The sequence below is a fragment of the Ailuropoda melanoleuca genome, chromosome 10 (assembly GCF_002007445.2).
Source record: "Ailuropoda melanoleuca isolate Jingjing chromosome 10, ASM200744v2, whole genome shotgun sequence".
In the NCBI taxonomy this organism is placed as follows: domain Eukaryota; kingdom Metazoa; phylum Chordata; class Mammalia; order Carnivora; family Ursidae; genus Ailuropoda; species Ailuropoda melanoleuca.
Window position 1 is genome coordinate 28,787,142 of NC_048227.1, and position 16,813 is coordinate 28,803,954.

The following is a 16,813-nucleotide window of genomic DNA, read 5'->3' on the forward strand; positions in this document are numbered from 1 at the left end:
CGCTGTACCCCCAGGCCCCCCACAGGCCCATGGGAGGTCAGTTCACCTCTGATTTCCATCCTTCGTGGCTTCACCTCACGTCGACCCCCTCACCCTACCAGCCTGACAGCCACCCAAGCACCAAGTGGCCTCCTGAACCCACTACATTGTTCATCACCTCCCTCCCACAACCACCACTGTCCTGTGAGGTTGGCATTGTGACCTTCACTGAATGAATGAGCAACTCAGGCCCAGCAAGGTCTAGAGGCTTGCCCAAGGTCATACCAGTGTGAGACCTGTAGCTGGGATGCCAGTGTAGGTCAGCCTGGCTCTGATTAATGCTCTTTCTGACGCCCCGCCCTACCCTCCAGAGGCCAGCTTTGCCCAGAAGACACCCTCCCTCAGGGAGGCTGGGGCACCTTTTGCTGGGGACAACTGAGTGAGAGCGGAAGCAGGCTCTGCCGGGCCTTAACCTGGGACTCACTCCACTGTCTTTATCAGCCCAAGGGGATAACTTGTCCAAAGCCCAAGGCAACCTGACCTGAAATCGTCTGAAGGCCCACTAAGTGCTTCAGGAGTCAGAGGCACCAGACAGAATCACATCCACTAACAACTCAGACCCACCACTGTTGTTTCCAGTAACTAAGGGGCTGTAAACTCAAATTCCTCCAGGAGACACTCAGATAATGAAATGAGAGAAGCAGGCCAGAGTCAGACACCCGGGCGGGGGAGCGGGGACCACGGTCAGCAGAAGAGCACACGCCCTGTGTGAGGGACACAGACTTTACTCAGCTCCCACTGTGGCCTGATTGGGATCACAGCCAGCTTTTTCTTGTTTTGTTTTCTTTTTAATTGTTAAAGTGAAATTTACATTCTTATGTGACAGCTTCCAAATCCTAAATGTCGGCCAAAAAAATTAATTGTTTTCCAATACTGAGGAACAGAAACAAAACACATCTGAAGGCCAGACTTGGGCTGCAGGCGAACAACTTCTCACCTCGAAGATATCAATTCAGCCCATGCAGATTTCAACAGTGACCTTGGTTTCCCCCTGTGGCCTTTTGGGACACGAGCCAAACAACAGAGTCCTATTTCTAAAGTGCCCCTCGTAAGCGGATGCCAAGAACTTACATTTCAAAATCCGACAAACTCTGGTCTTCGGACGTTTGACTCAAATCTCCAGGCACCTGCCATCGGGAGAGGGGGAAGGGAGAGAGAAAAACACACCTTGGTTACCATGGTTGGCACAATCACATAAGAATTTTGAGAACATTTCCTGTTCAGAATGAGGTGAAAAAGCAGTTACTAGGAGACAATAAGAGACTTCGTGGAAGGATGGTTAGAGACGGTGTTATGGTAATAAAAATATGCCACCATGAGGGATCTCAATTATCTTCACAGAGAAAGAACTGATAATCCTATTGAGATAATAGCAGGCCTGTAAAATCATGTAATTTTGGAGCTATAAAGGCCTAATTAGGATCTGAGATGCGAGATATCAAATGAGCAGTGGAAAAAATATCCACTGTCACCATGATGAACATTACACACACAGACACACCTAGTACGTAAACACAAAAGGCCTACGTCTGCCCCCAACCGGCTCTATCCTTCCTGCCTCGTGATGCATGAGCAATTTAAGGCAGAACACAGCTGCTGCTGCTGACTCAGAAGGGCCCCCCGAGAATGGGATTGGCTAAAAGACACTGCACTGCCTGGCAGGGGGGCAGGTGACTACGTAAAGCCGACCGCAGAATGGTCAGCACTACTAGCTGCTCCAGGAATGGTGACACTACGGTCACGTCCAGGGAAGGAGCTTCTCATCGAATGTGAAGCGGCCAGATGGAAGGATGCCAATGGAAACCGGGAGGACCAGGGGCAACAGGGGAGGGTGTGGGCTCAAAAGGCAAGAACATTTACTTCAGGCTCTGCACCTGTCAGAGCTTTCGTGTTACCTGCAGTGTTCATCAATTTCCCTAACAATTTCGGGGAGGGCGCAGCACCCCCTCAACACACACATACACACACACACACACACACACACACACACACACACACATACTTCATAGATGAGGAAACAGGCTCAGCGAGGCTGAGACCTTGCCCAAGGCCACACATGCAGGAACTGGATCTGAATTCAGGTCTGTCCAACTTCAAAGGCTCTGCTGCTATGAACCCTCAGCAAACACAGGGAAAAGCAGCTACAAGGTGGAAGAAGCTAAGACTTGAGCCCTTTCCAGGGGGCAGAGACACAGAAGGTAACTTCCCCCGAGGCAGGAGAATGCCATGGTTATGGAGGCTGTGCTCTGGGGACACACAGCTCAGGGTCAAGCCCCGCTCCACCTGTTCCTGGCCTGTGGCTGGGAGCAAATCACTTGGCTGCTCTGTGCCACACTGTCCTCATGTGTCGAACAGGCAGGACAGTGCTACAACTCACAAGGTCGTTCTGAAACGAAACCAGATGCCCGGAGGGTACGCACAACAGTGCCTGGCAGGTAGAAAGTTCCCAGTAACTGTGCACTGTACGAATCATGTCACAATTACTGAGAAAAGCAGGGTGTTCTGTTATCCTTGACGCCCACACAGAAACTGTCCTGCCAGACCAAGGGGTATCTCTCACCCCACATATGACAACCCAGAGGGAGAACCACCCCACCTGAGCCCCTGACAGATGCGTGGAGCTAAGCAGATAAAATGGGCTCAATGAGCAGCTTTTGCTAAGAAGTTGCTGTTGACATATTCCTTCAAACCCAATAAGGAGAAACTTGCCTACTGCCCACCTGAGAACATCTCAGTTTCAAAAAAACCAGGCCCTCCCTGTGCTGGGGCTCAGGGTTCCCTGCTATGAGGGTGAGGTCATTTTTCCCGTGGGCGGCTGGGTAGAGAGGTGGTGTAATCTACCAGGGGAGCCATGAGGCTGTGTCCACAGTCCCCACAAACATCCACACCCTCTGACCCAGAGGGCTCACTCCCAGGATTTATCTCGACAAAATAATCAAAGACATGGGCCAGAATTGACATCAAAGATCATTTCTCTTTCCATTGCGTAGACAAGTTGAAAAAATTTTTTTCAAACAATCGAAAGGTCCAACTATACAGAAATGATTCAGGAAATGATGACATGTCCGTATGAGATGGCCAGATTTTTTTTTTTAAAGGAGAAACACATGCACACTCATGAGGGTACAAGCCTAATAATAATTCTGGAGAAATATATAAGAAAACTAACAGTGGCTATCATTGATAATGCAGCAGCAGTGTGAATGGGGAGAAAGAGAGGCCGAATTTTCTTTTGCTGTATTTCCATTAAGGTTAAAAAAAAATGTATCTTTTGAATCAATTGCTTGTGCTTTTGAAGAACAAAACAGCTTTCCATGTGCTGTAATGAAAAGATCTCCATTACAGATCAAGTGAGAGCCTAAGCAGGGTGCAGGCAGTAAGTCTCAATACGCTACCGGGAGCGCAAAGGCGGAGAGTTAAGACTATTAAGTTGTATTCATTTTTGCATCGAGAAGCATCAGCAGCAAACTAGAAGACACCTAGAAAACGGGTACGCTGTGGGAACCAGGGGGGTGGGAGTGGGGCCTGCACAGCTGGTGCACACCCTGGAAAGGAGGCTTCTTATTAAGCACTCCTTTACATCACTGGAGCTTTGAAATAATGCACTGCCAATTAAACATTTAAATAAAAACCTATTATCCCACCAAAACAGTGCTTCTGATAAATTTTTAATGGCACAGCCAACAGCTCCTGCTCTCTGCGGGAGCTGCAAATGCCCCGTCTGGGTCCTCAGCGTGACTTCGGACATCCACATTTCAGTGAGGTCAGAATGAAGCACACAGGAAAGATGACCCTGGCAGAGCTCGGGGAGGGAGAGGGCAGATGGGTCTGCAGGATGTATTTGCACTGTCTCCAAAGAAGGTGCATGACTCATGTAACCATAAACAGACATGTATTACATATTAAGAGTCACTTGCATTACTGTGTGCAGTAAATAAGATACTCTTTGCAATCCACCCCACCACAAAAATGCATTTGGCTAAAATGCAGAAAGCCAGATAATAGAGACTTTGCCTTCTAATGCTCTTCTCTTAAGCATGTGGGACGGAAAAGGATAAGGGGAGGCTTGGAAGGCACATCACCGTGTGGACACCACTCTCCCCTTGGTGCTTCCACACAGAGCTCTGTGGACATGGCCAGGACTCTAATGCCTTCTCCAGCACGGCTGTGGGGTGGGGAGGCTCTGTCCCTGCGCCTGGGTCTGGGGGAGGTTGTTCCGGCGTGATGTGAGAAGCAGGTAAACACGATGGAGGAGGGGTTCCCAGGCTACGAAGACACCTGCCACACCATTATGTGCATCAGGACACCGCCTTTAAATCAACCTGATTTCAGCCTGGACCCAGGGAACCGGGTGAGGGAACAGTGAAGGTTCTGAATGGGTTGACCCCCCCAGAGCTGAAGGGAAAAGGTGATCAGAAGGACTCAAGTAAAAGAGAAGGTGAGGGTTTTAAGGACAGACATCACTTTACAATGCTAAGAACAAAGACGCTTCTAAAACAATCAATTCTCAGAAGGCATCTTCTTCACAGATAAGTTAACCCTCAGGGGTGCTGATTTTTAGCGCACATTTTGGACAATGGATCTATGTACCTGGGAAGTGTTAAACCCTTCTGAATTAGGAGCTTTTCGTCTCATTATGTGACATTATTGGTATCAGCAAGCCAGGAGACATTTACGTGTCTCCGTGAGTTCTAGGGAGGCTAGCTGGGAAAGAATCTGTCAACTTTCCGACCTCTGTGGAATGTATCTTGCAAATCAGGCCAAGCTTGACAGCAGCTGCATGCTGATAACTGATGCCCAAACTTACGCAACAATTTTGTCTTTTCATGCTGTCTATGCAGACTGGTACCAGATATCATCTGGGGTTTACAGTCCTCATCCAGAAAGCTCATTTTACTCCATAGTTTGGCAATGAAAAAAGTGTGGAGCAGGGAGTATTTTGTAAGAAACATTAACTTTCTATTGCCAATGGCCACAAACATCCCTTGTAACACCCCCGAAGCTGCAGAGCATCCCGGAGGACGGATCTCTGGGATACAGCCTGTTCTGTTCACTCTCAACGGGACGCATAAAAAGGTGATCAGCAGCATGGATGCCCTCATTCACTTCTCCCTGGCCCTGCAGAAAAGGCAGGTCCCCAAGTGGCCTGTGGTCGGGGGCAGGAAATGCAGATCCTGTTACTGGAGAAACACAGCAGCCAGGTTTCCCAGATCCTCCTGGACAGACAGTCCAGGTACTACACACACACGGATGGGGAGGGACAGGTGAGATTCACAGAGAATCCGCTTCCGGATGCATCGGCAAAGAAGCTTCCCCCATCTCTCCCGAGTCAGGATTTCTTGGGTTTTGGGGGAGCAGGGACGGGCCAGCTGGACGGGCCAGCTCACAATGCCAACATGGAATTCAGACACTGGTTCACCCTGGTGCTCTGACTGGGAATTCTTCAAACCTAGGATAAGGGCTCAGGTAACAGAGATTCTGCCAAAAAGAATAACAGATTTGCTGAGTAAATGCTTATTTAAATACGAAGGGAAGGAGGGAGGAAGACAGAAAAGAACTAATCAGGCAACTGCCAAGGCCACAGGAAAAATTCTACCTCCTTTTACTTCCAGAATCAGGATCCAAGCAGGGGCCGCAAAGGTGGACACACAACACTCCCCTTCCTTGGAGCTGCCCTCACTTCCAGCCCATGTTGGGGGCTGCAACATACACACACCACCACCAGGCAGCATCAAAGGCTTCCTGCTTTACAAAGCGCTTTCCCATCACAACTCTTCGGACACCCTCCTCCTCAAGCCCTGTGGGCACAGGCATCACCCCCATTTCACAGGGAAGGACAAGAGGATTCGGTGTGGATAAACACAAGAATCAGATGCCATGAGGCCAGCACCAGCTGCCAGAAGAATGAGTGCACCATCTTGGATGTCCAGCTCCGTGGAGCCCCAAATGACTGCGCGCCAGCCGACAGAGCAAAACTACCCCACAGAGCACCGGGTAGCCCAAAAAGTAACTTTCTCAGGGTCATTCAGCAAGTAAGTGGCAGAGGTGGGAGTCAAATGCAGGTGGGTCTCGATCCAGAGTCCACACTTGTTATCACCAAGTTCTGCTGCCTCCCACTACAAAGTCCCCGGTCTCTGCATGTTGCTTCTGCATAAGGGGAAGCCCAGAAGACGCAGTAACCAGATCCACAATGAAGAGGCTCCGCTGGCACAGAGACCTCTAATGGAGTGAAGGAGGTCCGTAAAGACTCCACTGCTCAAGGGTAGATGTGCACAGGTGTACACATGGGTCTAAAACCCTAAGCCTTTCTTGCAGCCTGTCGTCTTCGATGCCACAGGGTGATTTCTGGACAGGCACCGGGCCAGAAGGGACCAGACATAGGCCAAGGTGGCTGGCTTTCACCCCAGGAAATCCCAGGTCCTTTCCCATCTTTGGATACATACGTCAGCCTACAGACTCTGAGGAGAACACATCAAGTCTCAATGGACTAGGGGAAAATTGGGCATTTTGACCGTTAGAGAAGGCTCCCACTGACCATTAGGAAGTCACCCAGCTTCAACAAACTCTGGTTTCTTCCTCACTTACTTGTCTCTGACAACTTGTCTCTGGGCACTTTATTAAAAAGAATCCACAAAGACGAGGTGACCCCAACCCAACACATGTTCAACATCTACTATGTGCCCGTGTACTCACACCTTTAAATCTCACATAACGTGTGAAGCAAGAATTATCTCAAGTCATGTCCCCCTACTCTCTTCCCCCAACCTGTTTGCATGGCTGGCCCTTTTCTCACCCTTCGAGACTCAGCTAAAATACACATTCCTAGGAGACATCTGCCCTGACGGCCAAAACTAAGTGGCTCTCCACTGCCACCTCTACAATCAGGCCGTGCAGCCGGCCATGGCTCCATTCAGGCTAGTCTGTGCACCCGTCCCTCCCCGGGAGCAGGAGGACGCGCACCCTGTGACACACTGCAGCCTGGCCCAGCACCTTGCCCGGCGCGGACACTGAATTAGTATTTATGACCGATGAAATGAATGTTAATATAAGCTGTATTCCCACATTGAAATGTCCATCTCTTTTGAAACTGCTTTGTAGCAAATCTGCAATCTTTACACATGATAAGGATAACCTGGTCTGGAGATAAGAAAAACCACAGGAAGAGAATTGTACTCTCTCTCTCCTAATTACATGTCTTTCAGATTTACTGCTCAGAAGAAAAGGCAAAAGGCAGATATTATGGAGCAGCCAATCTTTGTCCCAATCACGAAATGACACCCATGATTTATGTTTTCCAGAGTCCCTTTCTCCCTCACTGATCTTCTCAAATAGCCTTCCCTTAAGCAATTAGCTCTCACTTTGCACTGCCAAAATGACAACTATTTCCCACCCCTCACACCCCAACTTTCTCTTTTTTTTAATAAGGAGCACAACATGCAACGGCACGGCTGTCCCCAGCCAGAAGACAGACAGGCCCTAGCCTGTGCTCTGAGCACGAGGTCAGCCAGGGCTTTCTGGGCCCTCAGGAGGAAGCCAGCCCGAGTCTGGACCACCTTCAGTCTTCCGGGTTTATCTGTTCATTTGTTGTTTTGTTTTATGAACAATGAGAGGTATTCATGTGGTTTAAAAATCAGCTGAGGTCCAAGACTCTCTTGTAGTGAGTCAGGCACCTGTAATGAAGAGCTTTCAGTTTTTCAGGCTGTCGTCTGGGAAGCCCCGGAAACTTGAACCAGTGCGGACCATGACACTTCTGAGAATTAGGTTTTGATGGGTCTGTTTCTCCAAAAAGACTTTGAGGGTCTCAAGATAATATTCCCAGAGCCCACAGTGATATCAGGCACACACTAGTTGCTCAGTGAATGTCCCCACTGGATGGAGAGATGAACACATACAGAAATGGATACATGGAGCAAAGGAATTTCAGGTAAGAGGCACAAGGAAAGTATCCAGTCAACTAAGAATGAACATCAAGTTTCTCCCCAAGTCATGAAGATGCACGGAGAACAGACATACACCAGGCTCTACCAGGACATACACTACACCACCATCCATGGCAGTAAGAGCCAGCGAACTAGCAACGAAATGGCTCCACAGAATATTGCACAACCAGAGCCCGACGGCACAAGTCCTAGGGTAGCACAGACCTCCTCTGCTAACAAGAGACGACATCCGGGGTATGATGGCAGGTGACGAGAACAGATCCAAAACTACAGGTCAGGTAAAGCACTATTTTCATCAAGAAGCTGGAATACAGGGGCGCCTGGGTGGCGCAGTCGTTAAGCGTCTGCCTTCGGCTCAGGGTGTGATCCCAGCATTCTGGGATCGAGCCCCCCATCAGGCTCCTCCGGTAGGAGCCTGCTTCTTCTTCTCCCACTCCCTCTGCTTGTGTTCCCTCTCTCGCTGGCTGTCTCTGTCAAATAAATAAATAAATAAATCTTTAAAAAAAAAAAAAAAGAAGCAGCTGGAAGACAGACACGCATATGCGCTTTCATCTCCATTAACCATTTCCAGAAAGACACATGACAAACTGCCAAGTGTGGATTCCTTTATGGGAAGGGCTCAGAAAAGCAAAGGCATGAGGAAGAGAGAGTTATTTTTTTACTGTATGACTCTATACCTTATCAAGTTTTACTACGTTCAAGAGGAATTACCCTTCCAAAAAATAAATGTAACAACCTTGAAATTTTAAACTAAAGAGAAAACTTATTATGTCTCTGACAGGGGTGGGGCGGGAACAGCAGGACAGTGAGTGCCTCTGAGGTAGGGGGTGGGGACCGACTGGGAAGGGGCATCAGGGAACATTCTGGGGTGGTGGCAAAGTTCTGGGGCTTATGCTACACAGATGCAGGCAGCATGGGAGCATGCAACGAAGATGTACTAATATCTGTAATTCACCCTGAAATGCATTTTCAAAAAAGATGAACTGATGGGGTATAAAGGGAAGGAGAGAAAGGGATGGATGGAAGAACGCAGGATAAAGCAAGCACAGTAAGCTGTTAATGGCAGGGTGTATGAGGTGGGTATACAGGTGTTCATGCTGAAATTCTTTAACATAGCTGTTTTAAAGTTTTTAAATAGAATGTTGGAAAAAGTAAGTCTTGATCAACCACACAGAATGACCAAATTACCTTTCTAGTCTCTGCACAGAAAATCACATTAGGTCACTGTCCTATAAAGAGGCTATCAGAGTATACAGCTTAAAAACGTAGGCGAGAAAGTATTATAGAAGTGTGTCGGATGGTTAATAAAACTACTTTGTGTTTCTGGATTCTGCGATATTAGTGCTATTCATCAGCTCTTTAAAAATGAAACAGGTTGTGATTTCTTCATCAATAAATAATTTTTTTAAGATGGGCTGGATTGGGACTTCGGTCAGCTGGGACTGAGTTCTGACTTCGCAGTGAGGCTTCGAACAAGCCAGTGCCCTTCTCTGAGCCCCCTTCCTCCGGTACAATGGGGCAACGAAAGCTGTGAGACAGCTGTGAGGGTCCAGGACCCCTCAGGACCCACCCTGTCAGCACCTGGCAGAGAACAAGAGCCTGGTAAGCAGCAGCAGCTCCCATCGACCCTGGGTGGAGTTCAGGGGTGCTACACAGACAGAAGGCTGGGGTCCAGCAGCCCTCAGCCACAAGTGAAGTGGCTTCATTCCACAGACGCAAACACCTGCCAGCTCTTCAACAGGGAGTCCACAAGCTCGTACTAAGAGCCTCTGAAGGGCCAGACGCCTTGGCACCAGGAAAGCAGCAGCGAATGGGAGAAACAAAGCCTGGGGCTCCCGTGGCATATAATCCAGCAGGGGAGACCGTCTTCAGACAACCCATCAACACCATTATGGTGTGCAAGTCCACAGAGAAGAAAAGGGATAGCTAAGGCATCTGGGAGGGGGACAGGGTAAACTGGCATGGAGGGCGGGTGGCTGGAGAGGAGGCTGAAGCACCAAGGAGAGAGAGGACTCTGGTCCCTGCTCTAACGGTGAGAAGCCCCCAAGGGGAGGTAAGCAAGGGAGAGAGCCTGAGCTGGCTGGCACTTTGCTAAGTCTGTCTGGCTGGGGGGGCGGGGGGAGCCAGGACCCACACACTTCTCGCGGACACACACACCCCATCTCGACTGTGCGCACAAAGGGATTTGCCAAACCTCTCTACTTTTCCACCAATAGATGGAAGGCTCACCTGTAAGAAAACACAAACCAGCAACCGTCTCCAGTTTCTCCAGGCTTAACTTACTAAGATGTAAAGCAGTTCTCAAGAATCCTCAGCTAATCTCTAGTGAAAGACAGAGGCCCGCCATCACGAGCTGGAAGCATCAATTAATCCAAGCTCACTCCTGCCATGAGGCCTGAAGAAGGATGTGCCTGGAGCTAAGTCAAAGCCGCGAGAGCGCAGAGCCCCAGCCCCACAGCCTGCTCCCCACTCTGTTTCTCACGCACTGCGTGGCAGCAGACAAGTCATTTCCCTGCACTGAGCTTCCTTTTGTCCCCAAGAAAATAAAGGGGCAAGATAAAGGGGTAGACTGCGGCTGTTCACTGCCGGACAACCACTCTTCTCCCGGGAAATCCCATAACGAGAGCTGTGTGTGAAGTAAACCCCACGGTGAGCACCAATTAACCCAGGCCAGTCAGCATACCTCGTCCTTGTGGTGCTAAGTGACTGGCTCGACAGCGGCCCACGAACAAAGTCGGTTTGATCAGAGAGAATGTGGGGACTTGGGGGCCATGCTGGACGGAGTCGCATTCTCTCTCTTCATGATGACTGGGAGGATGAGCAACCGAGCACCACTGCGCCCCAAGCTCGAAGCTCTTCAGTCATCCAACAACACACATGCCTTGCTTTGCTGAACCTGGTTTGGTTTCGGTTCTGTGCGTCTGTCCCTGAAAGCATCCTGGTACAGAAATGATGGCCCCTTCTGGGTCCAGCACTTACTTTATTCTGTATGCCTTCCTACCAAGGTCAAGCCCTAAAAATGAAAACCCAAAGGAAATCCCTCAAACCCTGCTGCCAAGGAGAGACCAGGAGCTATCTGAGACACAGACCAGGTCAGGCTTACCATGGATCCCCAGTTCAAAGCACAGCACCTGGAGCTCGGAACCCAAGATCCCCACAGTACATGCACTGAAGGACCAGATCATGAAGACAGAGGCTTGTCAACCAGGGGCCCTGGATAAGCTCGACTTCCATGATCGACATTGTCGCCACAGCCATACCCACATCCATCGTCACGCTCAGGAGTGCTAAGCAGGTGCCAGGCTTTAGCTCCACACATATCGTTTGACAGAATCCTCACAGCCACCCTGAGAACTAAAGTGACACCTCTGGAGGTCACCAAGGCCACCCACAAATAACTCAGCTCTTTCCAGACGCCTGGCAAGGCTGCACTCCCCTCCACCTGCAGGGAGACACATCTGCGGGACTTGCTTTGCCAATGAAATGAGAGATAAGTGATGCGTGTCCTATCTGGGTGGAGGCTTTGAGACAGAGAGAGCATGCATGGCCAGGCTCTCTTGTTCCTCTCCCACCATCTGGGTCTGGGTGCGAAGATCACGGTGAGGAGACGGGGCCGAAGCCCAGCTGACACGTGAGGGACATGTAATGTGAATGAGACATAATATTTTGTGTTTCCTGTATTGACATTTTGGAGCTGTTTGTCACTACAACATAACCCAGCATACTCTAGAATCCTATACCCCATTTTATGCATGGGAAAACTGAGGCTCAGAGAGGTGACAATCCTCACCCAAAACCATGCTGTTACTAATGCAGAGAGGCATGGAGAACATAGGAAGCCTTGGCCATTGTTCCTCAGGTCCTGAGGAGCTGTGACTGCCCTACAAGCCAGCTAGCTTAGGGCTTTCCATGCCCACCCTGCACACATAGCTCCTGGCTGGAAACCCCAGGCACCAGGAGAACAAGAGGTGCTGGTCGCCTCTGTATCTCAGAAACCTAGGGTCCACCCTGAAACAGTGCAAAATCTCAGATACCTAGTTCCCCCAACCCCAAGATACATGAAGTTACAGGCTTGGGAGAGTATTTCCAACGGGGCAGAATAAAGCAAGCAGCAAGGATGGAGGAAAGAGATGAAGACAGAAACAGGACTTAAGACCCGGACCCAGGAGGCCCGACACACAAAGTCCCGCCACAGAAGCTCTGTGTTATACATTTCTACACAATCAATTGCTTATTTCTATACCATCAACTCAAGCAGTGATGTTGACTCAGATGCCTCGTGACTGCAGAGTAAACTAAAACCAGTTACAGAAGCCTCTCTGTCCACATATAACCCATGACCGGTAAGCAGCAGTGCAGGCTCCCCTGGCCTTCAGACCTGTGAGAGCTCTCCCGAGCAGGGACCCTAAAGGGGACAGGGACGTGAAGGAGTGCGTGTGTTTGGCCACTTTCCTGTGCTAAGCAGCCTTCTCAATGCATCCTGGTGGTCCCCATCACCTGGCCTTCCTGCCCAGATGTGGTCCCCTTTTGCTGAGTGGGAGTGGCCCCGGGGACCTGCTCCACCAAGAGGCAGGGCCGAAGTGATGGGGTGCCCCTCCCAAGGCTAGCTTCTCGCTGACCTGCGTCCTCCTGGTCTCCTCCACTTTCTTGGTTTGCTCACTGTGATGAGGCACCTGGCTGCCATGCACCCATGTAGCAAGAAAAGACGGGGCCTCCAGCCAACAGCCTAAGAGAAACTGAGGCTCTCGGACTGAGTGGCCTGGAAAAACAGGGGAGTCCTGGAAGCAACCAGGCAGGTGAACGTGGCAGGAGACCCTGCCCCAGCGGGGCCTGGAGAATCCTGCAGCCCCAGCCAACACCCTGACGGCAGCCTGGGAGGCGCAGGCTTCAGAACCCACAGCAACCATGAGATTGTAAATACGGTTATTTTTCTGCCTCTAAGGTTTGGGATACTTGGTAATGCAGAAATAGATAACCAGGATAATCCCTAAATAAATGTGCTGGTGAGCTGGGGGCACTCTTTGTTTCTGGGGCTATCCCTTAAGGAAGAGTGGGCACACTGGCACATGAGCCCTGAGGGACCCTATAGGAGCCAAAGTACTGGGGCACACACCCTGATACTATGATCAATTCAAGGGGTACGTCAGCCCATCTCCAGGCACCAGCACGATGGGACTCCACTCACATACCACTTGAGCTGGTGTTTACAAATGTTCTTTCTTCAATCAACTTACCTTTTTTACTTAGAAAATTTACTTAAAAATGGAATCACTCTAGCGAATAGCAAAGCAACTTTACTTGCTATACATAGAAAACAAAACGGATCCAATGAATGCAAAACTGTGTGAAATTCAAAGTGTTAGTGGTTCTGAAAGCTGCCTGCGTCAGAATCCCCTAGGGCAACTGCGGATGTGCTGGCCCCACTCCAGAGACTCCCCTCCAGCTGACCTGGGGGTTCAGCGCCGGAATCTAGACTTCAGATACCATGGCCAACCAGCACTCTGACCCTGAGGCCCACACCCACTTTGGCAGGGAGACACAGAAGCAATGAAGACAGTGAAACTGCACCAGCACTGCCAAAAGCTCCCCGAAAAGAAAACAACGTCCCCTCCCTTGCAGGGCCCACCATGTTTAACACCTGATTCTTGAGCCACCTGAAATTATCCTGTCCAACAGCAGGACCACAGGCCTCTCCACGTGGTACTCTCTCACAGCCCAGTGGTTCTGAGCCACAGGCACCCCTAGGCCATGGGGTGGCTGTCTCACATGGGTGTCCCCTCCACAATGCAGACGGAGGGTCCAGGGGACAGTCCGGGGCCCAGGTCCGCCCCTGACACCCAGAGAACGTGAATATGCATAGGATGAATCCATCAACGAGGTGTCATCCACACTGGATTGGGGGGGGGTGGGCCAGATCGAGACCACCATCCAGGGGAGAGGCGGTGTTCTACATGCAGGCCCGGGATGGAGGGGGCACGTCTCCTCCAGTCAGCCCTTGCTCTTCCAACAACTGTTTCTCCAATTAAGCTCTGGCTTGTTCTGAGAGCCACCAAGGAAAGCACGAGCTCTCTCTGTGACTGACGGGTAATTTCATACTCAAATTGGAAACCGTTTAAATCGAGACATCAGGAAAATCAGGGGCGGGAGACATATGATAGCTCCTTACACATGACAGCAAATAAAAAAAGAAAACAGCAATGTTGATCGTCTTGTGACACATAAATTCGTGGTCCCTCGCTGGCGTCTGGAACCGGCACAGAATGTTTTGCGTCGGTCACATTCACCCAGTATGTTCTGGGCACCCACACTCAGGACGCTCCGATGAGAAGTGGGAACTCACAGTCATCTGTGCAGCAAGTATTCCACCGTCTCCACCTGGCACTGGGACACAGTCAAGTATAAAAGGATGAAGGGGGCAGACGGCAAATCAACCACTCTATGCCAACTAGTGGTCAGTGCGGGGAAGAAAAAGCATGCTCATGGCAGTGCTGTTTTATTCAGGGTTATGATAAGGTGGTATCCCTACTCCGGATAATTTAGAAGCAGTCTCTCATTAGAGTCCAACCTCATACAACTCTGTCTGGTGGGCACCCCCAGTCATGTTTCCAGACAAGCATGTGAAGACTGGAAAAGGAGAATGCCTACCAGCCCTATCACTTCCTGGTCACAAGGACTTGGGGACAGTACCTATTGTACTTGTGCCTTAGTTTCTTCATCCCTAAAATGGACACAAGAGTACCTACCCCATGGCCTTGCTGCTGCACATGACATACTTAGGAAAGAATGTGGTATACAGTAAGTGTTCAATAAATGTAAGCTGCTATTGTACGTTGGAGTATAATTGCCACTCCCATTTTTTTTTTAAGGATTTCATTATCTGATAGCAAAGCAAAAAGACACTCCCACCAAAACAGTGGGTAATATCCGTAAAGGAACCATGCTGACTTATACCACAGTCCCCTCAGCCCAGCAGGCCCGTCCTCCTGACCAACCTGGATTCATCCTTCAAAACCCAACTCCAACATTTCCTCTCTGAAGCCCTTCCTGCCAATCCCATCAGTCACTTAACCCACCGCTGTGCCAGCATTACAGCCATTCACTCATTCATTCAACAAGTGTGACTCGAGAGCCAACCATCTATCACCCATAATCATAACCCATCACAACTACATGTGAACGTATCTCTGGGTCCCCTCCACTGCACAACAAACTTTCGTCCAGTGGCAGAATAACTTAACTGGGTAGAGTTCAACAGAACAAATTCATAAACAAAGGAGGGCATGAGAAAAGCAGACAAAATGGGTGGCCCAGTGGGGAAAAAAGGATTACAGGAATTCAGAGGCAGTCATGAATAAAAACAACTCGGTACTGACAGGGACACAAAGGGCTGGAAAACAAGCTGGACTTCAAGGGAAAGATTTGGAAGGCAGGGAAGGATGGAGAGGCCAACTCATGCTCTTGAATGGAGAAAGCCAAGTCTCAGCCAGCTGTTAAAAAAGGGAAGTATATGTACACACCTCTGTCTCGATGTAAATACATAAGGGTATCCGGAAGGATAGATACCAACCTCTTCATGGGAAAGGTCTCTGCAAGAGGGACACTTGTATTTTGTACTTTCTTCAACATACGGTTTATATCTGTATTATTTAATTTTTTTCAAAAATATATTTTTGTTTATGTAACTTAGAAAAAAATGTGAAGCATGTCTCATGAAAGACATAAGGCAGAGAAGCAAGGCAATGCACACAGTATAAAGAGAAGGGGCAGAACTCCATGACCCAAGGGCCAACAGTAAGAGGTGAGGAAGAAGGTGAGGGCCAGATGCAGCTTCAGCATCTGCCAGATTCTTCTTACAACAAAGCTACAAGAAACACCAGCACTGTATCAAGGTGCTGGGAGCAACAGATGACTGTGGGCCTTGCTGTAACGGGAGGGAGGAGATTCCCACTAGAGGGGCACACACACATGCTGCCAAAGGCAGTGATACTCCAGGACAACAAAAAAGGTAAGAAAACTACTTTCCCGGCGGGGGGGGCGGGGAATCTAAGGGGATCTGGGTTTTTTCCAACTCATCAGAAACCTTGGCCAAGTCAGATCTCCAATGCCCAGACGACAACACCAGGCACACCTCAAACCACAACCACCCATTTTGGTGTGGACAAGCGCCTCTGTTTTTGAGTATTTGGTAGAAAACCATTTGAATCCTGGTCAATAAAATCATTTTCCTCAAAAATAAGAGCAGCCACTCTGTAGTTCCCATGGGCAAAGGGGCTCAGGAAACCCATGGGCAAGTCCAAGATTGTGCCTATCCTTCAAGAAGAGGTCATTTCCAAAAGAACCGATCAAGGAAGCCAACAGTTAGGCTTTTTTCAAATTCATCAGGGATCCCTTTACCAAGATTCATCTGTTTCAATTCAATCATGTAATTTGCTGGTCTTCCAGAAGAGAGACAGCACAACGTATCTAGGCAAAATTTTACTCTGGATCCCATAAACCAACTAGCCAGGGACTCAACTTCCATGAAACACAGAACAAAAGCAGTATTTGTTTTTCTGGAAGAATGTAAATCTACTTTGAGAAGATGGGGAAAGTTTCCAGAGCAAACTTTAAGGTCAATTTGATATCTAGATGCCCCTCAGTTAAAACTGCTCACTGCCCAGCACAGCAGCCCTAAGTTTATGATGGGCCAGGAGAGACGTAGAGATGGGCATTTTTTTTTTAGAAGATTATAAAAATTGGGAAGAAATCTTTAAAAAATGGAGAAAGTCACATGCAATTGGTAGGGAAGTTACAACTAATCAGAAGCACAGAGAAACATTTATTAAATTAAGGAA

The 16,813-nt window shown here is 49.2% G+C and overlaps 1 protein-coding gene across 7 annotated transcripts in view; it reads right to left on the reverse strand.

The window, feature by feature from the left end:
• The window catches only part of SNX29 (sorting nexin 29), a 546,533-nt gene that overhangs the window by 175,982 nt on the left and 353,738 nt on the right, over window positions 1-16,813 (reverse strand). For 6 of the 7 annotated variants that reach the window (XM_034670353.1, XM_034670354.1, XM_034670355.1 and 3 more), the window contains one exon: window positions 1,111-1,166. The exons of the other annotated variant lie outside the window; for it this stretch is intronic. In XM_034670353.1, coding sequence (XP_034526244.1) covers window positions 1,111-1,166 — 56 coding nt within the window. The remainder of the gene's footprint in view (window positions 1-1,110; window positions 1,167-16,813) is intronic. 7 annotated transcript variants of the gene reach the window in all.